This window comes from Podarcis cretensis (genome assembly GCF_951804945.1).
Source record: "Podarcis cretensis genome assembly, chromosome: 6".
NCBI lineage: Eukaryota > Metazoa > Chordata > Lepidosauria > Squamata > Lacertidae > Podarcis > Podarcis cretensis.
Window position 1 is genome coordinate 81,640,504 of NC_137175.1, and position 26,816 is coordinate 81,667,319.

Consider the following 26,816-nt stretch of genomic DNA (forward strand, 5'->3'; position numbering starts at 1 on the left):
AAAAAGTGCATCCTATAGGGCGAAAAATATGGTAGATAGATAGATAGATAGATGATAGATAGAATGTTATTCTACACCAAAATGTTTAAATGTTTCTTTGTCCTTGAATCTTCCCAGCACACTTGCCATCCTCTCCAGTGTAGTGCAGCACACCCTTTGACAACCACTGCTCTAACCTCAGTATTTCTTCAACATCACAGCCCCTAGTCTCACTCTTCCCCCTCCATCCCTTAACATCTATCCTACTCTCCCTTCACATCCCCTGGCCTTGCTCCTTCTCCTTCCCCACTACCTAAACTGTGTGTGGGTGTGTGGGTGTGTGGGTGTCTGTCTGTCTGTCTGTCTGGGTCAAATGTGTCTGTGCCTCTGTTTCAAGTGAATCCCTGCCAATTTTTAACCCTGGCTTTGCCTACCTGCTCTGTCCTCTGTCTCTGCCCTGTTTTCCACCTGCACCAGCCTAGTAGTCAGCAGCCACCACTGAGGACAAGCCACCCTTCATAATACAATACTGAGGAGTTTGCTGTTGCCATTACCAAATTGTGAAACAGGAAAGCCAAGATACAGATAATGAAGGTTAATGAGAGGAACGTATGCTCTGTTTGCAATTTCCAGTGATTTCTCACATGTTGGACATAAATAACATTCCCAAACGCCCACAAGTTCTGGCATGTATTAACCACTGTGGGAGCCTCCTACATAGCACCTGAACCTCATTGAAAATAAGGTCATTTTGAAAAATGCTCGATTGCATGAGATCATTAGCTGGCTGTTTTCCTAGCATGATATTGTCTGCAAGTGCAAAGAAATTAGAGGTGGGATGACTAACTGGCTTCAAATGATATTTTTATTTGATTTTTTTAAAAAAATCCTGTTGCTTTCTAAAGCCAGCAAGTGAAATATTTATTAATTACAAGTTGTTTGAGCATTTTGCAAGCAGTTACAAATAATTGTTTCCTTTCTTGGAGTAACAGCCTTACCTCTGAGCATAAAAATGCTCATCTCCATATTCAGTGGCACTATTCAAAATCCAGAATTCGAAGGTATTAATGGGCAACTCCCCAACTTTAATTGAACTTGAGAGTAGTACAAAGATCATTATGAGCTATATGTTCTCTCTCTCTCACACACGCATGTATATACACAATGTGGTTTAACTCTAGTAGGTTCAAAGCAAAGACAAAAGGTAACTATAATATAGTAAACAATTATTAACAGGTGGCCAAAGAAATCCAGACTGCAACAATGGCAATATTTGTTGTATTACCTACATAAACATGAAATACAATTTTTGCCTGAAAGCAAGACAAATATGTTTGCTTGCTTGCAAATGGCTTATATTTAATTTAATTTAATGTAATGTGCAGGTGGCGCTGTGGGTTAAAGCCTCAGCGCCTAGGACTTGCCGATCGAAAGGTCGGCGGTTCGAATCCCTGCGGCGGGGTGCGCTCCCGCTGCTCGGTCCCAGCGCCTGCCAACCTAGCAGTTCGAAAGCACCTCCGGGTGCAAGTAGATAAATAGGGACCGCTTACCAGCGGGAAGGTAAACGGCGTTTCCATGTGCGACTCTGGCTCGCCAGAGCAGCGATGTCACGCTGGCCACGTGACCCGGAAGTGTCTCCGGACAGCGCTGGCCCCTGGCCTCTTAAGTGAGATGGGCGCACAACCCCAGAGTCTGTCAAGACTGGCCCGTATGGGCAGGGGTACCTTTACCTTTACCTTTAATAGCTGCACAGAAACCCAGAATCTTCAGAGACAATTATTTCTTTGTTAACTGTTCCACTTTGCCCTTACACATGGAAGATTTGGATGAACTTAACAAGTGATGGAGGCAAAATTAAGCACTTTTTAAAGTTCAGCAACATGTGCTTCATTCACCCATAGAATTCAATGGGACTGTGAAATGCTAGCCTTTGGCTAGAACTTGCCCTCGGTGCTGCTGCTATAACAATGAAGTCTACTGATGCAGTAATATAAAATATACATCAATATATCTGCATCCCTAACCAAAATTCTCTCTTTTCTTTTCAGGTATGCCCAGTATTTCCAGCATTGGTAGTAAGTAATACAGAACAGACTTAGGCCAGCTTTGCTTGTTGTTCAGCCTCTGAAAATCTATTTTTCCAACATCTATTTCTGTTCTCCTTGAAACCTGCAGTTGTGGTAACTGGAGAAATATTACTAATATTCCTGCTGCATTTGCACATCTTAGATATGTATGTTCAGAGGAACACACCTCATAACGCAACAGGCAGTGCAGATTGTGCTAAACAGACATTTTTTACAAATTAAGGGATTTCAAATGATACGCATCTAATATTTTTCAAGTTTGACAGTGAATGAAAGCAGAATCCTTTATTATTTGCTTTCAAACAAGCACAGCAGAGGAAACCAACTACTCTTCAAACTGCCAGGACTGTATTTAGAGATCCTTCACTATAGCCAGTCCAGATTACATTGAATATTTTATTGTAATTGTTCCAAATTAGGTTCAAATCTGCAAACCACCCTGTTTATTTTTCTTTGAAGGGTGGCATAGATATCTGATAAGTCAATACTATCATTTTCCAGGACTAGAGGATAAGCAAAATGGACATGATTTTCCTCCTGGGTGACCATACACTTGCTCATCCAGCTACGGCATGGTTTTGCTTAGCATTACATGCAGATGAGGCCAATAACTCCTGCTAGAGAAGATTTATAGAATGCCCTTCTCTAGACAATAAATAAAAGATGAAAACTGAAGGCACCTTGTCCCTGAAATGAGTATTTCTATTCAACACCTTTTCTACATGTATAACTTATCTCATTTTTACCCTAAGTCAGATACTCAGGTTTTACTTAAGAAATCTGGCATGATCTCACAGTAAATAAATTTGGAACTTTATACTAAAGAATCCCAAGTGCTGATAAAGTGTACTCAGTCACTGAATGTCTTATACAGTAAAGTAGTGACATGGGAAACACAGCATATGCACTTTGGGAACAATCCTTTTTAATGCAAGTGTAGTGCTTATAGGCAGCGTAATCCCCATGAACTCCATAGGGTTGAAAAGTAATTCCCATAGGGCTAAATAGAGCCCCATTTTCACTCTCTCTATCTTGGCTTAAGTAGAGGCAGTGCTCAATAGCATTATGGGGAAAGAGGAGTCTGTGCTCACTTCCTAAATCCTCCCTTCTCACTCTGTATGTGATGCAAATTAGAAACTAGCTAAGAGAAGGGAGTTTGTTTGGGAATGTGGAAAGTGTGCACAGGCCTTCTATTCTCCATGATGCTGTGATGCATGTGATCTACTTTACACAAAAGTAGGAAAGAGAGAAACAGGCCTTGGTAGATCTTTGCAGCCATGCTAGGAAGTATTGTATTTCTTTTCAGCACAAGCTTTAAACAAGTTAGTCAGATCTAGCTTCTCTCAATTTTAAATGCCACTGACTTCAACAGGAGAGTTAGGCACATGCTTAAAACGAATGGGATTTAAATCCACTTTGGCTGGATTGTGTCCAGATTTTGTGCTATGCAGTACCCTTATGCATTTCTTAACTACCAACAGAAGATTTGCAATACCTGACATCTGGCTGAAAAACAGTGACCTGATAATTTATCAGCCGCATTTCTTCTTCTAAATTGAGAGGCCTGACCATGCATTTATAAGTCAACTCAGTTTTCTCCAGCTCATAAATAGGCTTAGGGCTGATTTGTTAAGCACCACATAGCATGCTAAATGCATTCAAAACTAGCCTTGTCATGAATGCATGTGGTGCTCTTTGTCCATTTTTGTACTGGCTTAAATGTTAAAGTAGCCATTTTCCTTGCAATGAAATTAGTGTTAGCATTATGCAGGAGAAAAGTGCTATGTATTTTTTCTGCCCTAGTATCCTCCTCAGCATAGTTCTGACTGCAAATGCACAGTGGTGTGAAGCCCTGACAATGAATCTGGTTGTGTTATTTGATGCAAAGAAAAGTGGGGAGGAGCCTAAGGGAAGCCAGAGGAGAAATCTTATGGTTCGTAGCCAAACAAAAATCCATTATCATAGCTAACAGAAATGGATAAATGGTAAAAATAGTTCTTGTGCTACAGACTGTTGGTATTGTCTTGCATGCACTCGTGTGGTTGTGACATTCACTTTACACTCCCATATAGCTTTCTTCACTGCATTCGCCATCTCTGAGCATCAGCAGATGTTGGCCTTGGACTCTTAATTGGGAAACTCATATAGACTTGGATTAATCCAAGATGAACTGAAAGGATGCATTGCTGACCTCTTTGAATTTTGACACTTTTAGCAGTGGTGTAGTTAGTATCAATTGCCTTTGCTAAAAAGGGAATTGTTTCAGTTGTGCTAACCTTTCAGAGTCCCCCCATCACAGGCCTTCCAAAATAGTCAGTAGCTCATGTTATCTGTTAGTCCCTACAAGGGGGGGGGGGCAATCAACCTTGCCTGCTCTCCTGGAGGTACTTCCTGCTTTGAACAGGTGGTCAGGTGACTATTGACAAATATGGCTTCTTCAAATTTGTTGCATAGCCTTAGTTCACAAATAATCCCTTTTAGATACCCTTAAGAGGAAATGTGGAATAGGTTTCACTTCAACAAGTGTTCATTCAAATATGAGCACTTTTTGATGCATAAAATACCATTCATAAATAATAGAGGGTTGCATCCAAGTTATACTTAGAGGAGACACATTGAAATTGATGCACCTACATTAGACATGCCTATTAATTTCAGTGGGTGTGCTCTGAGTAGGACTAACAGTGGATACAACCCAGTGTTTTCCCCATTCTGATCTACTGAGATTCACTGGACTGCAAATTGTGTGTGTTCACACACACATGCCAAACAAGATTAATAACATCAGGCTGCTTTAATGGATTCTGTGTGATTTCTTCTTTTGTCTATGCTAATGCAATATTTGTGTTCATTCCAGGAGGTTTTTCCTCTCTCAGCTGGGAATAGATTATTCTCAGGTAGTGCATTTAATATCGCTTGCTAGAAAACACTGAACTGCGTATATTGACTTCTGTATGCCTGGAGCTTTCCTCAGTTTAGTGGAGAGAGGGGGGAAATGAACACAAAACATCCAGCATACAAAGAAAATCCATTGCAACAGATGTTCATGTATCATCCATAAGACTAAGATGATCAAAAGCATGCCCAAGGAAGAATAAAATATGTATATATTGGTGCGTAACATATATGTATAATTCTGTATTCACTTTGATCTCAAAGGATCTTGTATTAAAGCAGCACATCATTAATGTTTAAGTGCAATGCAAAGAGTGGTTGTTAAGTAAACACATCCTTTCTGATCATCTACACAAAAAATTAAATCAGAGCTTTCCCCATTAAGGTCATTTGTACCTGCTGTTGTCTATCAATTGAATAAGAGGTTCTTTGATCATTTCCAGCACATTTGATTCCAACGCTGATCTTTTCAGCACTGGCTTGGGGGCGGGGGGATAGCCGATAGTGAGATGGTTAGCAATTAATGAGTCCCAAAACCAATTTCAGAATACTGTAAAGCTTTTATGATCAGTTATGCCTACAGAGCACCTTACTTTGACCATCGTTAAATAATCATGGTATAGACGAACCTGTCAAAAATACTTTTGAGACTGAACACTGAAGATTAAAGTCCATTCCTTCATGCCTTCCCTTTTACACATTTTCTGCACTCAACCAGCAATTCAGGGGTGTTCTATGCATTATGTAGATGAGGTTGAAACTGCACTGCATCACTTCAGACAGTAGCCATATTTTTCACATGTCCCATGTAACTACACCGGAGCATGTCAAAAACTAGGACATCAGAGAAAGAACTGTGCTGAAACTGTTCTTCCGATGCACTGGTTTACTACATACAGTGAGTATATTTCATGTAAAAAAAATTGTGGTTGTTTTTTTAAGTGACACTACTATTTAACAAGTGAAGTCCATAATTCTCTCTCAATCATATACCACCCTATTAGCTTATTCTCTGTAAAGTGTAGGTTGGGCTATACGCCACCACTTATGAACCCTTCTCTATTACAAAATGTGACAAAGTGGAACCCAACACTGCACCTTGCTGTGTGCACGCTGCCTGTTTGGCCAGGGTTTTTTCTCTGGTTCCCGGCCTTCCATCTCAATGTTGTCACTGCCTGTCACATCTATGTGGCCACACTCGTCGTGGTAGAGGAAAGCCATCACCCCTGAACCACCCCCCTCCTGGAATTTCAAAGCCCTGATTTGAACCAGTTGTTTGTCAGCAAACTACTGCATCTAATCTGTATTCCGCAGTACACCATGACACTAAGTAAATAGTTTGTTAGAAAGTGCACAATTATGCAGAAAATAGGATTGACATGATGCACAGATAGTTTTGTGGGGGTGATTACCACCTCCGAAGCTATCGCTGACAGAGAAGTCAGAGTTTAGAAACAAACAATGTACTGAAGTACCAAATGCAATCAAAGTCAGCAGACGTTAAATCTGATGTTTGCAGTCGTGTCATTTTCCCTCCAATTACCTCTTTCAGAAACACAGTAGGGCCCTCTCCTGTGGAACAAACTGCAGACCACCAAGAATAATGTTCCACACTTCCCCAGACAATAGGGCATTCCAATACATGTCCAGTTTCCTTGTGACCACAGGATATTGGAGATTGTAGAATACTCGTAGTAGTATGTTTAAGTACATATATATTGTTACATGCTACCCTAATCTCCAAGCAATGTGAGATTTCAGAGGTTAATGTGCTTACTCAGTGTCAGTGTTTCCTCTTGAAAATTAGGAAACTGTGGTGTCTTTAGGCTTATTTATACATATATACAACCCAAGCCTATGAAGGAGGGGTTAACAGCATACACACCCCAAGAGGTTCTGACTTCTCCCATAGCCACAGCAGCCTTGGTTTTAAGGACGCCTCAACCATTGTTCTCAAATGTTGCTCTCTGACACTCCGATCTCCAATTTTAAGAACCCACTCACCGAACTGACTGGAGAACTGGGCCAAAACTAACAAAATGAATTTCAGTAGGGACAAATGTAAGGTTCTACAGTTAGGCAGGAAGAACCAGCTGTGCAAATATAAGACGGGGATGAGTCACCTGGCTTGCCCGTAGTACATGTGAAAAGGATCTAGGAGGTCTTAGTAAACCACAAGCTTCACATGAGTCGGCAATGTGATGCAGAAGAAAGAAAGAAAGAAGCTAATGCTATTCTAGGCTGCATCAATAGAAGTGTAGTGTCCCAATCAAGGGAAGTAATATTTTATTCTGTGTCCAGTTCTGGGTGCTACAATTTAAGAAGAATGTTGACAAGCTGGAACGTGCGCAGAGGAAGACAACCAAGATGATCAAGGGTCTAGAAACCAAGCCTTATGAGGAACGGTTGAGGGAGTTCCAGTATGTTGAACTTGGAAAAGAGGAGAGTAAAAGGAGATAAAATAGCCATCTTCAGATAAACTTAATTTCTCCTGCTTTAGAGGACAGAACTCAATCCAATGGATTCAAGTTTTAAGAAATGAGATTGTGACTAAACATCAGGAAGAACTTTCTGACAATGCTATGTATTCTAGTACATAGTGTCAAAAACTCATTAAGCCAGGACTAGGTTCCTCTGTGAGGTGATAGCTTGAGGGTAATGAGTGATTAGGATGACAAATGATCAAGGGCAAATCTTATTTGCAAATGAGTAGGCACACACTCTCCTTCAACTGAGAATCTCAGAATTGTGGAGTTCAGAGGGGCCCCAAGGGCCATCTAGTCCAACGCCCTGTAATGCAGGAATCTCAATTTGATCATACATGGCAGATGGTAATCCAACCTCTGCTTTAAAACTTCCAAGGAAGGAGAGCCCACCACCTCTCATGGGAGTCTGTTCCACTGTCGACCAACTCTTATTCTAGTACATAGCTCCAATACACACATGGGTCTAGCCACCAGTTTTAACACCAAATTGTAATTATATTCTAACACCGATTAGACCCAGGAATTTAGGGTGTCTAGCACACACACTCATAACAATATACAGATTGAATATCAAGAATGCAGGCAGCACTGCTAACCACAATCCAGGACCAATAGAGCAACCCAAAAGCTGTAGGACGCCACTACAATTTTTCTAACCAAGCTTGAAAATCAAATGTATATGAAAGAAAGAGAAAGAAAAATCTACTTCCTTCTGGGCATCCCCTTCCCCTCATTCACATCTGTGCAAACCATCTGAAGCTGCAAAATGGAACTGGAGATGAGACAGAGGAATCACCTCCCCAAATGCTCATGGAAAGAGTAAAAGACATGGACACGACACACATATCTTACAACCTATTGGCTGCAAGACACATGGTGCAGACTTAGGATAAAATTTTAAACACAGTTGAAGGTCCAAGTAAGACCTATGAACAGGATCTCCCTCTTAAAGTAACAGCCATAACAGTCAATGTAGTAATAGCAGTAGCTATAGGCAGACAAGTCAGTTCCTGGCTGCTGGCCTCAGGAAGGGAGGATTCAGTCATTTATGCCACACTATTTTCCTTGATTAAATTTCTCCTACCCTACATAGGAGAAGTGGATAAATTTGGTTCACATTTTAATGTGAGCAATCTAGTTTACACTTTCCCAAGTATTAAATGACTCTTTCTTCAAGTGGCATTCCGTTCTCCATCCAAAAATTGTGATACAAAAATAAATATCTTAGGCAAAATGACATACACGTCTATATTATATCAGGAGAAACTGCTTGCGAAAATGTATAAATTAGGCAAAATTGTGTTAAAATGTGTTTAGTAGGAGAAGGGATGCAAAAATGCAGATAAATTCCTGTGCATACTTTTCCCCCTCTTATTTTGCAAATAAGGAAAGGGGATGGACCAAATTTAAGGTTGGGAAAATGAGAAAGTGAAATTGACGTGTTAATTGACATATCTACTTTGGTCATAATATATAGTATTTGTACAAGAAATATGATGATGCTGTTGCTTTGGAAAAACTAACTGATGATTGTCCTTTTCAGAAAATATTGCTTATGGCATTAGTTTGAGTAAGACTTAAGAGTAGACAATTGTACCAAAATGTGTCCTTGCTTAGACTTGCTCCTAAAAATGGATAGACGCTTATGACCATGCAAAGTGAAGCATGAAGTTTGGACTCTAACATCTGCCAAACATTCTAAAACCATGTTAGGAAGTATATCAGAGTCAATTCTCAAAACCAGCTTACTACTACTTCATGTTTTCCACTTGAAAAAGAACAACTATCCTTTTACCGCATGAGTGGCTGTGGATCAGCAATCACTAAGTGTTGTTTTGTACAGTGAAAGGCAGTTGTCTTTAGAAAGCTGGCAATGTGGTAAACCAACCAATAGCAAAGTCCCTCTGCCACAGGGAATTACTGGGGGGGGGTGTCTGGGGGTATTGTGGTAACAGAAGGTGCAGTGTTTGGCCAGGGTGCTATAAAGGACCCATCCCAACACATACACCACCACCACAACAACACACACAAACACACGAGGGCAGGGACACACAACTGTTTTCCAATTAGTCCTCAAGATATCACACCTAATATACTTTGCAGGCCATGTTGACATTTGTCGTTGTACTACTATATTAATAGACTCCACATTGGGGTGAAGGATAGGATATAAATACTTTTCATAAACAATGAAATAGATAAATTAATATTGTATGTAAGGCTGGCACCAATTCTGAAGAGCCCTGCCGCCCACCCAGCAAAGTGCTCTCCAAGAACCACGTCCAACACTAGAGGCTGAAGGATTTAAAAACAAACAAACAGTCCAGTCTTATGCATATTTATTTAGAAGTAATTGCCACTAAGTTGAGTGGGAGATAGGCCTATTTATGGAGTCGGATCCAATATGTATAATAGGAGTTAGCAACGTGGTTGCTGCCGCTGCCACTGTGGTTTATCCCGCACCACTGGAGGTTCATGTAAAGTTTCCCTCAATTAAAGCTGCATACATAACATACATTTAAAGCGCTTCCCCCAAGAGAATCCTGGGAACTGTCCTTCACAGAGCTACAACTGCTTGCACCTTTCAGAAACTACAGTTCCTGGGATTCTTGGGGTGGTGGTCACCACCACACACAAGTGATCCATTGTGGCCAAGAGTCATTGTGTGGCATGGATGTCACTGAAGCCATGGGTTAAGGGCTCAATCCTATGTACACTTACCTAAGAGTAAGTCCCATTGAATTCAGGTAGAGTTACGTCTAAGTAAATAGACACAGAATTACACTGAAGGGCATCTAACTCCTAAGTAAGCATAAATGTCTTAGGCCAGGATTCAACTAAGTTGTTGCATAAGTGGAACGAAGTCCGCTCATACAACTTTCCCTGTTCTCCTCCCTCTGTACCTCCTAAATCTTCCCTGGAAGTTTGGGGAACTCACAGAAGAGGTTTAGGTGGGTTTGAGGGAGATAAGGAAAGCCCTGTTGCATGAGCAGACCACCTTCTGTTCATACGTACCCTACGTACAACTATGTCAAATTCCACCCTTTCGGGTGCAACATAGGGTGAAGGGAGTTGTTTACAGGCAACCCCCATTTTAGGCACGCACACACAGCACTAAAATTGGAAGTGACCCAGAAACGTTATAAAATACATCACTAGAAGGGCGCAATGGGGTGGGGCAGAACAGAGCAGGGGCAGAATGGGGTGTTTAGATTGCACATGATTTCACGCAAGCACGCAGTGACTTGGAACTCAACCCCCACGCAAATCGGGAGGTGCCTGTATTTGTTAAGAACTGTGTGTTTTGTTTTCTTCAAATGTGATCATATGGGAGCTGTTACATACCCAATATAATTTTCTTTGATTTGACACCATCTTCAATTGCAGGTAAATGTTGAAACTAGGGTATACTACTGATTTAGTAATTCTAATCAAGATAATTTCTGTTTGCATTAGAAGATTTTCAATTATCCTAACCATTTCGTTTGCTCAGTAATAAATAATACTGCCTATGACGTTGACAACTGGCTAAAACAAGCCTAGACAGGCCGCCTCTTCTGGCTTTAGTGGTTGCTTGGTGTGCAAAAAATAATAATCTGCAGGTTACACTTTTCACAGCATGGAGAAAAATATAACCATGCTAATGTCTGAATGACAAGCTGCTGTTAAAGTCACAGCTACGATAATCGATTACAATATTGGCAAGCCTAGTTGTCTTCGGCATAATAATTCACACTAATGAGATGTACAAATTGACTTTATACTGCACACATACATTAATTAACCAGATATGGAAAAAGATTTGTAGAGAATGAAGTAAAAAGGAGGGGGCAGCAACAGAAAAGCTTTTCCAGCACCTCCATCCCAAGTAAAAAAGCTATATTCAGAGAAAAATGCTACTGATATCATATGCTAAATGCTGGGTTGTTACACTCTAAATTACATTCGCCCTCATTTTAAATAAAGCATACCCATAAGAAACAGATCTGTTGGCTGCAGTCCTAACCCCACTTACCTGGGAGTAAGGTCTGCTGAATTTACTTCTGAGTAGATATGGTTAGAATTGCATTATTAGCTCCTAGTTACATAAAGCATGCTTGTGTCATGTTAGCATTTTTTTCAAACCAGACGGTTTCAAATGAAACTTGCTTTTTTAAAAAAAGCTTTTTAATTTTAATTTTTTTAACTGTGTTTTTTTAAACTGCTCTGATCCTGCTACTAGAATTATGAGATACTGGGAAGGGAAGCAACAATCATTCTGCAAGGTGGGCTGTTTCGTCAGAATGGTGGCAAGTCGACCACATAACTTGAGGCCAACATGGTTTTAAAAATACACTACAGTGGGATCTCAAGTTTGGGTACCTCTGCGCAAAAATGAAATCTTTTGCTCTGTGGAAAGGAGGATTCAGAAGTTTCCAAAGAGCTACCGTAATATTCAGAGACACTGAAAGATTTCCCTCCTGCCCACTCTTCTTTCAAGAGTGTTAGGGAAACCATTCTGGCCATAAACTACGCTGAGATTTGCTACCAGAGTGTTTATTTATCAGCCTTGCATAACCATTCACAGAAAGTTTCCTTTTTGTAGAACAGTGCCTACACCTGAGGTCTCCTGTCATGAGTAGAAAGTGGTACAGCCCAAGTAAAAAAGTTGTACCAAGTGATTCTGTTGCTGCCTGTGTAGGTTGACTCTTATGCCCTATCACGAAACATGACACAGCCACTAACTTAAGGCAGTTGTAAAAAGCGATTAAATAAATGCATAGAGGAAAAGCCTTCACTAGCTAATAGTTACAATGTCTGTATGATTGTTAGTCGCTGTAACTCTCATGTCCTGCTTTTTCGATATCTCAAAGGCATCTGGCTGGCTACAAAGAGAAAGCTTGGACTACATAGACCTTTGGTCAGATTGAGCAGGTTTAGTCTTATGTTCCTGTACTTTAAGATGTATGAGATTATCTCTGAAGCATTGTAGGGGTTCTTATTGAAAGAAGAAATGGGAAGAAAACATCATTTCATTTCTGTGTTATCATATCTTCCAGCATTTCATGGATGAAAATAGGGACACCCTTGAGACTTGTAACACTCCTGTTCTCACATTCACCTCCCCTTTCTCACACACAAAAGTTGTCACACGTTGCTGAGGGCTCTTCCCTACCTCCTGTGCACCGTATTATAACTTCTCCTGACTCTAGCTTTTGCAGCAGTAAGCTGATCTTAACAGTTTCCTTTTATAAAAAAAAGAAAAGAACAGAGAGAAAAGCAAGGCTTTTTAATACAATATTTACTCTCACACTGGATCTGATTGTAGTCATTATAGAAGAACTACAATTCAAAACATATTCAGCAGCAAATGGTTGGCCAGAGTGGGAAATGGAATGAAACTTTTAAAGTGAAGAATTTTGTCTTCACTTTAAGACAACTAAGAACCCAATCCTAGGCATGTTTTCCTAGCAAGTCCCTCTTGAGTTATTTGGAGCATACTTCTGTATAAACACACCTAGGATTGGACAGTAAGAAAAAATAAACTTGAATGTGGCCATGTGATATAGCGAGATGGTGTTATATTAGGAAAACCATACCCTATAATATATGTCTATGTCTATGGGGTGTTCTGCTATTATGCTATGCATTTTATATTTTTATGTTGTAAACCAACCAGTAATTGATGAGGATTATGATGCCCCAAAATGTTTTCAATGCTGGCCACATTTTGAATTTCTGAACCCCATCCCTTCACAGCCATCTTTTTGGCAGGTGAGCTCAGAATATCCTTGCAGAGCTCTGCTGCTGCTGCATGCATAACTTAATCTGATGATTGGGGCACTACTAATCCAACACTGGCACTAGAAGAGAATTGGAATAGCACAATGCAGTGAATCACTAGTGGGGTGGGTGAGCAGGGCAGTTAATGAGAGCCCAGGCCAGGGACATCACTTGAAGCATATTCAACTTACTCCCATCCTCCTCCCTTGTACAGCAGACACTTAAGCAATTCTCAGACCCTGGGGTGCTCTGGGAAATTAAATGTGGCTAGACACAGCCACTGTGCTGCTTGGAACATTGCCCTAAGAATCAGACAAGCCTTTCTGATGAAAAATAGCCCAACCAAAGGACAGTTTCAGGTTCGTTCACAAGTGTGAACAGTAACCCAGTCCTTTGCTCCAAGCAAACAAAACAGAATGAGACAGAAAATGCATGTGCTGCCTAACTGTGAATAAAATCTCCCAAGAGGTTTGTGGAGAATATAAAATATACATTAAAATTGTCATTAAAAATAAGAATTAATAGGGGTTTAAAAAAAAAAAAGCAGTCGAAAATGAAGAGTGGACTTCACCATTGTACTGTTCTGAATGTTCAGACTGCATGAGCATTTCAGCTTGCTAAACAGAATGATCCCCACTCTCTTATTTGCCCAAGTGGTGGAGCATCTCCCGAACCCCCACCACAGAGGGAAGATGGGAAAAAGCCCCATTGTCCAATAAGAAGTCCTTGCACAGGGCTTCTGCTTATAGCTCTCCTTAGTTGAATTTTGCCCATACTTATCAGCTAAAATAATGTCAACTTTAGGTCATGGGGGGAGGGTATCCTTAAGCGGCTTACAAGTATCATACCATAAGTATTGCAATAAACGTTCAGAAAAGACTAAATATATTATTAAAATTTTTTAATGATTTATTGGGTCTCTGGACCGTAATAAAGATTGATTATTATTAAAATGTCCACAGTTGGGCCTAAGGCAGGGGATGGAAGAGACACAGGGAGCTGCAGGTGTTGGGTTACAGCTCCCATCTGCCCCGACTATATGCCAAGCTGGCTGAAGCTGATGGGATTTGGGCTTCAACCTCTGGAGGACCACAGGGTTTCCCACCCCAGCCTAAGGCACACTGGTATGAAATTATACGTTTAACACAGTCCTCTGTCATGAAGGAGGGAGGCAGGCAGTTGGAATAGTTTAACAAATTTCCTGCTTCTCTCTTCTCGGTAAGTAGACCAGGAGTGGTTGCCTAGCAACCCCAGTGCTCACTTTCTTTCCCCGGAAGAGGCCTAAGGGCAGCAGCAATTAGTGTGACCAGATGAAGAGAAAGACGGGACTCCTGTGCTTTTAATAGGTGTGGAGAAGAGGGAATTTTAGCAGATGCAGCTTGTCAGATAGGGGTGAGGGAAAGTTACACCTGCTGGAAATCCCTCTCCTCTACCACCGCTAAAGGTACACAGGCCCTTTCCTTCTTTGCATCTGATCACTCTAGCAACAATCTGGTTCCTGAGGTTTGAGAGCCCACAGATTTCCCATAGCTTTCTCTGAAAAAAAACAAAGGGGTCGCTCATTTCTTTGTACATGTGCTTTAGGGAAGCCCATCTGCCAGTAGTTTTCAGAGTTATCCACCTTGGTACTGGAGGAAGCAAACACGTATCAGATTAAAAAGATAGGTCACAGCTGGCGTTGCCAACTTGTAGCTGTGTTGTGGCTATGTCTTTAGCAGGTATTAGTGAGAATGTTTATCTCCATGCTATGAGAAGCATAGCTGTTGATTCCTCTATGGGCAAATTCCCCCCACCCCACCCCCTGTTCTGCCAGTGTAGGTTCTAGGGTCCAACTTAACTGTGGACAGGCCTGGGAACATATAACCAGGGCTTTTTTGTGACCCATTCAAAAGTTATGTAAGTGGATAGGTGTTTCCATATTTTCAGGGCCTGGGGACTGAATTTCAATGGTGGGAGAAGTTAAACTCATAACTTCTAAGGCAGACAACCCCCATTTTTTTTAAGCTTTGCTAGGAGCTACGGGGGGGGGGACCAATTTCTTCCCAGAATGCTGCTGAGGATGACACTATGTCGTAATGAAACATTTTTCTGAGGCAATATTGGAAAATATAAATGGTGGAGGCCAGCCAACAAAACACAGCAAGAATCTTTGTAACTGCTCTTCCCACACTGCTGAACTTCTCCCTGATCGCCTGAAAGGCAAAAAGCAGAAGGGAGAGCCACCCCCTTTCTTCCCCACACCCCTCAAAAATGGGTGAAAGTTCTCAAAGGTGAAAAAATCAGGAGAGCCAATCACAGATATCATGTGCTATGTATGTTTTGGCCATATAACATATTTAGTTGTCTAAAGATTCATCTTGTGCAGCACCACATGTCACTCACTACCAGTCATATCCCTCACTTTTATTATAGAAAAACATCATTTTGGTGCCAGTTTACTCTCACCTAGGCAAGGATCCAGCATGTGCTGCCCACCACCCTCAAACAAACGCCAATTCATCAATTATGTTTGTGTCTCTGGCCATTTTTCAGCCAAGTAACTATGTGAACCACCCTTAAAAGTCTACATCTGTTCTTGGCTAAGGTAAGAACCAAGAATAATTAATTAATTCCATTAATTAGTGCAATGCCTATTGTGGAGAAAAAGGAGTGAATGGTGATTGGTTGGTTGATATGTGTTACGTTATAGACACCTGTCTAGCAGACCTTACCATGACCAAAACATGCCATTAGCCCTGTTAAACATTCAGACCTTTCATCACATGCCAAATATTGTCTTGTTCATTCCTTTCTTCCATATATACAGAACAGATAGAAGAGGGAGTGGTATCGCATCCTCTGGCCTCATTCTGATCTCCATATCAGACCATCCAAGTGTCCCTATTTTCCAGGGACAGTCCCGGATTTACAGAAGCCATCCTGGTTTCTGATTTGATCCTGGAATGTCCTGCTTTTCCTTAGGATGCCCCTATTTTCATCAGAGAAAGGTCGGAGAATTTTGGAGTTATGCAACCCCCGATCCAAGGAAATAAGTAACTTTACAAGCTTTAGAAGATATCTGAAGACAGCCCAGTATAAGGAAGTTTTTTAATGTTTTTATATATGTTAGAAGCCACCCAGAGTGGCTGTGGCAACCCAGTCAGACAGGAGGGGTATTTTTATTATTATTATTATTATTATTATTATTATTATTATTATTATACGTTCCTATTTTCATCGGAGAAATGTTGGAGGGTATGCCATATTTCAGGCTTCCTCAACCTCTGCCCTCCAGATGTTTTTGGCCTACAACTCCCATGCTCCCTAGCTAGCAGGACCAGTGGTCAGGGATGATGGGAATTGTAGTCTCAAAACATCTGGAGGGCTGAGGTTGAGGAAGCCTGCCGTATTTTCAGTGGACTTTCAGTTTTGACCCACGAAGCCTAACACAGGTCACCAGCCATGTGCGATAATCCACTAGTGGCTCAGTAAATTTCCTGGTTTCACTTCCAGCAAGGGGGAAAAAATCACCATATATCATAGATGCATTTTGTTTAGCAAGTTGTATAGGTCTGACCCATACTACTGATATCAAAATAACCATAAGAAATTCCCCAGAGGAGTGGGGCTGATACCGGTAAGCACAGTGAGCTAAGCATTTTATAAGAATATGCTTCCCCCACACTTTAAATAATTTGGAGTAACTGATAACATTATAGCTTACCTATTTTTGGTATGAAAGCTTGCATTTGGTTATTATTATTATTATTATTATTATTATATTTTGCATATGTTATATATCCTGTATACATGTCATAATCAAAATAATGAAAAATAAATATTTACTAGCAACTATCACAGCACACTGTTCAGCATAAAGCCCAAAACATCATAATTAAGTATGAAAATGTTTTATATGGCATTGGGTGATTTTTTTAAAAAATCATCAGAATCTGAACATCTCTTTCAAAAAAACACAGCTGCTGAAGACAATTTTACAAAAGCAAAGCAAATCTTTGTCGGTACCTGACTGGTAAACTATGTGGGTACTTTTTGAATGTCATTTATTAAGATTTATACACCACTTAATTATTATTATTAAAAACCCTCTAAGCAGTTCATAAAAAGATAAAATTAAGACAGACGTACGACCATACTTTAAAATATACAAAAGTTAAAATGCTAAATCAGATTAAAAGTATCTCAACTTCATCTCTGGAGGAAATGTAATAGCATATAAATTTAATAAATAAAAAGTTCTGTCTTTGTGCATATCCAGAACCCCTGCACTTTTTAATAATAAAAAAACAGCCCTTTGAGATCACCGGCTGCATTTTACAATTCAATATCTTTCTTCTCAGACTTACCTATACCCCTGCAGAGATCTCAGAACTATTATGTTATTTTCCTGCTGCTCAGGAAAAGAGAGTTCTTAATAAATTGCGGTAAATGAATGAGTGGCTATTATATGGCCTGGCTATTAAAGGATTCTGATTGAAGCCTGTTGAGAATGAGTCATCTTTTCCAGTTACCTAAAGACTTCACAGGCAGCCTCCAGAAGAATCTCTGAGTGACTCAGAAGTTTTCATCCCACTATTCAAGCATTTTTTAAAAAGCCAAATGTGCAGAGATTGGGTAGTGTTCATGCTGTATCCAGCCACAAATTGGAAAAAAATTGAAAAGCTCAATGCCTAGAATGAGGGCCATATTTGTCATAGGGGGAAAAATGTAATAATTGATATACTGGCGGTGGAACAAGGCTTAAAAATAATTCAAAGTTCAGCCCAGTGGAAGTAGCTTCAATCTAAAGCTGAACAGGCTCTGTACCATTATTATTTTTAAAGGAAGATGCTTGAAGGATCCAGTAGTTGAAGTAGGAGAGGGGAGGAGCAGATCAAAATAGGCTGAGGATGTAGCAGGATGTGACTAATAAAGATATCTTTAAGAACCTCTGAAATCTAGTTCTCATGGATAAAGGGGTAGATACCAAAACCCTATTCAGTGAGATGTGGGGTTTTTTTTGTGGCATCACAAGGTTGGAGGAGGAGATATTAGACAGTTCAAAGGTCAAATGTGACCAAGACTGCAACTCTAAATAAACGTATAAGGAATAAGACCCACTGAACCCAGGAGGACTTATTTCTGGAGTCATGCATAAGATTGCATTGCACGACTGAAGATTAACAGCCAAAGCAATCCAAACCCAGGGCCAGAAGCCAGAAAGGTTTTAATGAGAGGTTATTATAATGTTGTATTGATTGCCTTTTAATGTATTTTATTGATTGCACACCACTTTGTGAGGCAATTGGCCTACAAAGTAGTATAGAATTTATTTTTTTACATAAATGGCCAGAGCAAAACAGGGAGTGGGGAAACCTTTTTTTTTTTTTCATGTATATACCGTGTGTGTGTGTGTGTGTGTGTGTGTGTGTGTGTATTCTTTATATATATTTGCTGTGCCAGCTCCAGGCTGGTGAAGATGTGGAACTCAAGAATCAAGCCCCTTAGGTGAACCGCAGACTATGGATACATTGATTACTGATATTCCACTCCAAAAGCCACCAGCACCTCATATACCAGGCTGCAGCAGAGTCTCATCAGCACCAGTGGCACTCTTCACTGGTGGAGAAAAACTTGAGCTCCATCCCCATTCAACCACCAACAGAGAGGCTTAGAATTGCACTCTCAAAAAATTGCTGTTACGCAATTAATCCACTAGATCGGAGTAGGCAACCTGATGTTCTGAACTTCAACTGATAAGTGTGTATAATGAACAAATTATTGCCGGGGTTTTGTTTTGTTTTTTAAAGAAAAGACTGGGGCAGAGCTCTACCATGTTGCACATGACATTAAACTATTGAGTCTATTTAATAGAATAGCAGGGGGTGCACAAAATAGCTTGATTTCTTCATTAAAATTGGTGAAACCGGTTGCTTTGCACAAGGAACAAACGTAGCAGTAGCCTGCCATGTTGATCAGTAGTCCAAAATAATATCCAAACATTCCACCCTGCAACTTGCCCCTTTCCAAAGCAGAAACAATGCACAATTCATCAAGGTGTCAAGTCTTATAACTGAGAACCATGCACACATAAGTCAGATCTCTTGCCTTTAAACAGGAAACCGATTACAGTGTGAGGATCAGGGGTGGTGGGGAGGAAGCATATGAAATATGGTTACAGAAAATCCTACCCTCACAAAAATGCTGTAACTTCTCTAGTTGATAAATGTCCCAAACATGTTGAAATGCAATAAAACATTAGATTTATTATTTCACATTAAGCAAAATTTTATTTCATTGGTGCTTCTTTCCTGTGATTTTTGTTGTCGTTAGCATGAGTGAAATAAGACACATAATGGGAATGTTTTAATGAAGAAAGAGAGACACACTACTGCAGCTAAAGGACAGCTGCGGAGGACATATTTTCTAATTCTGCCAGGGGAATGCGGAAAAAGAGATTGTGTGTGTGCCTGTGTTTGTAATGCACACACTCACATATATAGAAGGTGATTCTAATGGGTCTACTCTGAGTTTGACCAGCATTCGATATCACAAATATATGTGTGTAGATCCTAACCAAGTAAGGCAGATGACCAGTTAGGAATCCTTTTTAACATGTAGCAATTCTGATTACACTGAAATAAATCAGAATTACCAGGCAATACTTTGAATTAATGCTAAGGACATTAAAAAAAAAAAATCCTTTGCTAATTCTCATCAGAAAGCAAAACAGTGATCAACAAGTTCATAGAAACTTAGTGATTATTTCTGCTATCACATAAGCATTTTTTCCCCTTTAGTTGCTTTCTGCATATATAGTTCGCTGGATATGATAAGAAATCAAGTGAATTCATTCTCTAGAAACCCCAGTCTACTTATTTTTAAACCTTTCGGTATAATTTTTGAAAAAACACGTCTGGCTTTGTCTAGCTTCCAAGAGCACGGAGGAGCAAAAATTATGTAAAATGCCTTTGCTATCCTAGGCTCATACTCTAATTTTATATTTAGAGTATGGCTTTAAATAGGAAGTGTTGATAATTTGTTGATTTGCTTCACTACTAGGTGTGGTTGCAGGCAAAATGGAAGTGTATGTTTGTAGGGTTCTTGTTAAGACTGGTCCACATGTGTTTATTCATCACTTGGATGACTAGAACAATGAATGGGCCATCATCACAGCTGTGTTGTTTATATGCCAAATAATAAGTAGCAGTGTTATCAACGTTAGTCAGAGTCATCTTTCTTTGGACTGGCGTCTTTGGCATGTATGCCTAGTATGTTCACCCATGTAATTGTTTATAACAATATCATTTGATGTGTGCAACTAGCAAGTTAGCCAGAGATATAAGTGTTCCCGAGGAATCATCAAACATGGCACAAATCAATAAGCAGAGCCTATCCTCCTCTCCACTGCCCCATCTACCATCCCTAAACATCATCCTTGACAGATGAGTGTCTAGCTTTACCCCAGTTATCCAGTGCCCCTTCCTGTAATACATATTTTAACATCAAAATTGGTAATGTTAGATTATAAAAGCTGAAATGTCTCTCTCTCACACACACACTCACACACACACACAAACAAACAAACACGTGCACACAAAAGATGTAAATGTCCATTCAATGTTTTGGGAATCATCAATTGCTTGTTCTTGTTCAATGTGGCCTTGATGTATTGTCCAAGTGTGTCATTGACAAAGTCCAGTAATGGATGTTTGTGCTTTATGTTTTTCTCCATACACGTCTGTTTAGAAATAAAACAAATAAAAAATATCTATCAGCAGATGTAAATAACAAATCCTGATTTTTCCTGATATATGCAGCTCCTCCAAAGTTTGATAGGATATGGCCGAATATATCTTCCCTTGGGGTTTCTAACCCAAATCAAGGTAGGATTCTGTAAAATTCCTACTGGTCTATACTTTTAACTGCTTTCATAGAATCTGAGATGATGGCAAAAAGGACAAAACACATTTTTTCCTCTCTTGGGACTAATAAAAAAGTATACTGTCCAAAAACAACTACTGGGAATTATCATAAAAATGAATCTTACATGAAAAGGCTTTATATAACATGTACAGATCTTCCTCACCAAAGTTATAAGCGCTTTTATAGCTTAAATTGAATATGAGTCCCTGGAGAAGACTGGAATTGTATAGGCATCAAGGTTTGCATGATAAATAAGTTTTGAGAATTTTTGAGTGCCAGAGATTTCTTTTGTCTCCATCAAATCATTTCTTAATGTCTCTCTCTTCTGCTTTGTTTTCTTAATTGAAATGAATGTTATTTCGGTTGGTATTCAGAGCTGAGGCTGCATTGAGACAGACTTATGGTGGTGGTAGCAACAGTATTCTCAGGGAATTTCTTTGAACAATGCAGCATCTTCAAAAAGCTGGAGTTTTCTCTTCTCCATTCCCCCCCCCCCCGCCAAGAGGTCAAGTCACACTGTAGGTTGCTTCCCATATCCCGTATCCTTTTTTGTGTGCTTAAAGTATTACATTTCCACTAGCACTGACAGCAATATTTCTTTCTGAAATCCCTAGTGCACAAGTTTCACATCTGAATTCCAGTGACATTCACACACACACACACACACAATTACTGTCAGACTGTGGCCTGATGATTATTCTGGGAGTGGGGAATGGAGTGTGGTTTAAAAAAATAAAAAAGACAATGAAGAACATATATAGTTAAAATGCTATCATTTTAAACGTTTGTTCTCCTGCGGAGCTTTTACGCAGCAAATTCATTCAGTCAGGTGTAAACGCGTTCATTATATCACATGGAATTATCTTGTTTTCCCTCTTTAAAAGCAAATAATATTGGTCTACAGCTTGCCATCGTTATACACAGGATGTTCCTTTTAAACTCTAATGAATACAGATGGAGGAGGAAATGAGCAAAAGAGGATCCAGGAAATAGCTTCTAAGCTAAAACAAAATGTATTAGCAATTTGTTGGAGAGCTAGATTGGAATGAATGCAGTCCTAGCCCTTGATCATAGTGATGAAATTGAGCCTGCCCTAGATACATACATTACTAACAGCTAGAATTGCCTTAATCATGGAATCCATATTATATTTTACAAGTTTCTTCAAATGTCCCTTGAAGAGGTTACAGTAACTGATCTTTCCTCTACAGCTCTCCATCAAGATTGACACTGAATTTGAGAGCACATTATTTATTTTGTATTTCACAAGCAATTGACTATTGATGGCATTGAGTGAATTAAGATTCACTTAGCATGTCTAATGGATTTTGTTATTTAACAAATTAATTGCAAAGGGTCTTGGGTTTCAACGTAACTTCCCACTGAATCTTGAGCAATGCAGCATTAAGCACTGAGAGGTCAAGCATCAGCTATGATGCTCAGGTAATGGTGTAAAATGGGAACAGAACTATCCTCATATAGGGAATAGTTTGCAAATGTTTGTGTGACTAGCTTAGCCCATTAGTTTGTCAAAAAGCAACAGTTACAATTACAATTGCTTATGATAAAGTAGGACGGTCTAAGCATCAAACAACTAAAAAAGCATGTAATAAGCGCTCTCTCTCTCTCTCTCTCTCTCTCTCTCTCACACACACACACACACACACACACACAATGGCCAATACTGTTGAAGCTGACAGCCCTGATTGATTGCTTTTTTACCACAGGGTTCCGCAAACTTTGGTCTCCAGCTGTTTTGGACTACAACTCCCATCACCCCTAGCTGACAAGACCAGTGGTAGGGGATGATGTGAATTGTAGTCCAAAAACAGCTGGAGACCGAAATTTCAGAATCCCCAGTTTAGCAGGAGGAAGGAGGCATCTGACTGAATTAGCCCCATACCCCTCCACTACCAATAGATCTGTTGCCATCAGAACATGTAGCACTGATTACATTTTAGACCACTTATATTTGATGTACAAGCATCTCACATACACATTTGTAACACTACAGTTAGGGGTCTTAGATACTCCTCCCCCCTCAGCCTGTTGTATTGCAGGTTGTCAATCCATGTGCAGATTCCTGTTACTGAATATCTAACTGCAACGGTGGCTGAGTTTTTATCAATAGTATTTCTCAGACTGGTGAATGGCACTATTTAGTGGAAAGAAACTCCAATGAAAATCCACATTACATATTTTTATATGCATAGCTGTCAACTTTTCCCTTTTTTAAAAGGAAAATCCTATTAGGAATAAGGGAATTTCCCTTTTAAAAAGGGAAACGTTGACAGCTATGTTTACATGGCTGTTAATTTGTATATATATATTTTTTAAATTATATATGGATGTTTTATGATGGGCTATATTTGTAATGCCTAATAAAGGTTTGGCAAAGTAAGTTATTGAATATCTCTTGATCAGGGCATGGAAGTACAGGAGAAGTTATGTTATGAAAAAGGAACTGAGAAATCCCAACAACATATTTTGTGTGTGTGTGAGTGTTCAGGGTTTTAATTAACTTTATATTTATAGTAGTGAGGGTTCTCTGAGGTCACCTGTTTAAGCCAGAATACCTAACTCCTTAGATAAACCTGTTTTATTTTACAAATATATCATACATAAATATCCACATCCAGTATTACCAATTGTGCAATCCTGTACATGTCTATGCAAAAGAAACTCCCATTTAGTTCAAAATATTTACTCCCATGTGAGTTTATATAGGGCTGCAACAAATTCATCTGTTTGGTTTTTTAAACTTGTGCCTATATGACAATTTCCTAATCTACTCTTCATTTTTTAAACCTATCCAGTTGCTCCAAAATTAGCTTTGTCTACTGTTTCTTCTGTTCAAGTTGCAAACCACAAAAGAGGTAGGAATTCTTGCATTCATACAGTGGTTTCCTAGCGTTTGTCCTGTGTTGTGTAACAGATTGCACTGTATGAATCTGGAATAACTGTGATGTGGTGTCTAGTATCATCCCATTAGTGAGCACAAATGAAAGAATTAAGCATTGCTAAGGACATGAACCACAAAAGGGGCACATAAAAATGATTCCTAGGCTGTGTCATGTTTGTAAGCCACCAGGGATATATTACTGATGAGCAGCCACTATATGTGTATGTATGTGTATATATATATATATATATATATATATATATATATATACACACACACACACACACTCTAAAATAAAATCACAGCAATCATATTTTTGACAGAATTTATTATGAATGATATTGTAGCTGTTGGGGGGGGGGGGAGAATGTCCTCTAGATTGTGTTACTAATTTGATACAGTAAATGAGAAACTATAATCCAGTAAAGTACAGGCAAGTGAATCATGCAGAATTGATTCCATTATATGCCTTTGACAAACAAAACAATCATTGGGCAGTAGCCAGCTAAGCAGTTCTACTAGCACAAGGACTTTTAACTGCGCAGTAGAACTTCCCCACCTTCCCATCTCTCCACACAACCCCTAAATCTGTTCTGGAGAGTTAGCGGAACCCCTGAACCGATTGAAGGGTTTGAGAGAGAAGAGAATGCAGTTAAAAGTCCTTGTGGAACTGTTCAGTTGCACTTGAATGTTATAGCCGATATATAACATCCATTCCCTGACCCCCACCCCGCAGTGAAACTTTCTCACACCTTTTATGGAAACATGGGGTACAGGCCACCAAAAATTATTCTCACACAAAGTACATTGAAATGAATCGTTGCACCATTTTTTTTTGGTAGCTACATTTTTTTTCAGTGGAGTTTAACTGATGTGAGCAGTATTGCACCACACACACAGTAAACTGCACTCATCTTTTTGGGAAGTTGCTTGAGCATCCTCGGTTGTTTTGCTTAAGCAGAATCGTGTGTTTTTTCCTTGAATTTTGCTTTAAGCAAAATTTGGTAGAAATTCTAGTCTTGAACTTCCTGTTGAACCGGCTGCATCCATCGGATTCCATGTGCCCTGATATGGTTTCAATATTTTATCAAAATAATGGAATTATATTGGCATTTTAAAAGCATAGCACAATTGCCTTGACAGCTCCCAGACAGTATGCCCCAGCTGAGCATCTGTCATTTATAGACCAGAACTATTTTTGCTATTTTTCACTTCTCAATCTTATTTGTTTAAGCATGTGAACAACACATTGCAATATTTGTGTAAGCCAAGCTATTGTTCTCAATATGTCCTTAGTCATGGGATGAGAGTTGCCAAGGCATATGGGCTTATTAAAACAACAACAACAACCCTTGACCTTTGTTTTGCCCCAGGGGATGGATAAATGACCTACACTATGAACCTGGATTATTTCTAATGTAGAAATTTTAAGCTGATAATGAAAAATATATTTGTTTCCATATTTATATTGTACAAGAGAAGAATAAGAAAGTTTGATATAGCGTGGGGACAGTGGCTTTAAAATGTTTTTTATATCATCATAGGATAGTGTTACTACAATGGTAGCAAGAAATGGAAATGTTCGTTTTGGGGGATTTCCTTCCATTGAACATTTTCAAGCCCTCCATTGCTGCTTCAGCCGCTAAGCACAACCGAAAACAGAAGAGGTGGTTCTTAACAAAGTATTAAAAGAAGGGAAAGGAGGAACAATATTGCAAGGGATTTATTGCACCTGTAACTTAGTAAAGTGTAACCCTTTGGGAAGTGAGGGCCATAGTCTGTTTTGTCCCTGAGCAGCTGCTGCAGTGGACTGAATGTTATATCTCTGATATAGCTGTGGCAAAGTGGGACAAGTGGACCAGAGGCACTGTACAACATTTTGGAGCTCTCACATCCCTCTCCCTTCTGCTGTTTTGAAATTGAAAACTCCAAGTTCCACTCCCCCGCAATGGGCTGCTGGAAGGAAAAGTGGAGTCAACACACCATTTTTTTGTCTGTAATAGTACAACAAACTAAATCAAAAAGCTAGTGAGAAAAGCTGAGCAGAAATATCAGGGACAAATATGGAACACATCCCAAGTGGGGGGGACCATCTATTTTCCTTTGAATTCTTCTGTAGTTGTTCACACCCCTAGTTACCACCACCAGGTTGCTGAAAGAGGCAGCACCAAATTGGATGTGAGGGGGGGGGGAGTGTCTTTTGTGTCTTCTGGCACTGTGCTGCGTATCAGAATGCTGGGAGATATAAATGGTGGCCTCTTCCAAGTTTCAACGAATTGGGGAGCGGGATTGTAACTTTACAGATAAAGTTGTGAAATGATATTAAGTTGAATCAGACATACCAACAAGCCATATAATTATAGGTTTATAAAGGTTCTCAGAAGGTTCTATATTCTAAGAAATTAAAATTATATCGAGATTTGCCTACAGAATATTGACATGTGCTTGTATAAAGACAAGTCCACAAAATTTCCTTGGTTGCATGGATGGCCAATTCATTTGTTTCTTTTCTAGCTCAGTGCTACAGAAACTGTGCAGATAAAAGAAGTTTATGCCTTTCAACTTTTTGTTTTTATCTATTTTGTATCCGGAGTAGGGTGACAGAGCTCTACCATTACCTGTAGACATGCTATTCCAGCAACATCAGAAATTCCCAGTCACGTGGGAAAAACCAACAACTTGGTTCTCTTCCACAAAGAGCATCACACCTCTTTCGGTAACTGGGGGAACAGTTGTTCCCATTCCCCTAAGGCCATTTCAGAAACAGCTGTAGATGGCATTTCAAGTGGTTGATGGCAG

General features: G+C 39.7%; 1 protein-coding gene and 1 long non-coding RNA gene across 12 annotated transcripts in view; both read left to right on the forward strand.

Annotated features, from left to right (window-relative positions):
- NTNG1 (netrin G1) overlaps window positions 1-26,816 on the forward strand; it is a 218,905-nt gene that overhangs the window by 149,852 nt on the left and 42,237 nt on the right. For 6 of the 11 annotated variants that reach the window (XM_079981445.1, XM_079981441.1, XM_079981447.1 and 3 more), the window contains exons 5-7: window positions 2,028-2,054; window positions 21,010-21,075; window positions 23,932-23,991. In XM_079981445.1, coding sequence (XP_079837571.1) covers window positions 2,028-2,054; window positions 21,010-21,075; window positions 23,932-23,991 — 153 coding nt within the window. The remainder of the gene's footprint in view (window positions 1-2,027; window positions 2,055-21,009; window positions 21,076-23,931; window positions 23,992-26,816) is intronic. The other 5 variants (XM_079981446.1, XM_079981450.1, XM_079981443.1 and 2 more) reach the window with 2 other exon arrangements.
- On the forward strand, window positions 15,668-18,993 carry LOC307218987. The gene is made up of 2 exons (XR_013840227.1): window positions 15,668-15,794; window positions 18,653-18,993. It is a non-coding gene; the product is annotated as an uncharacterized lncRNA (long non-coding RNA).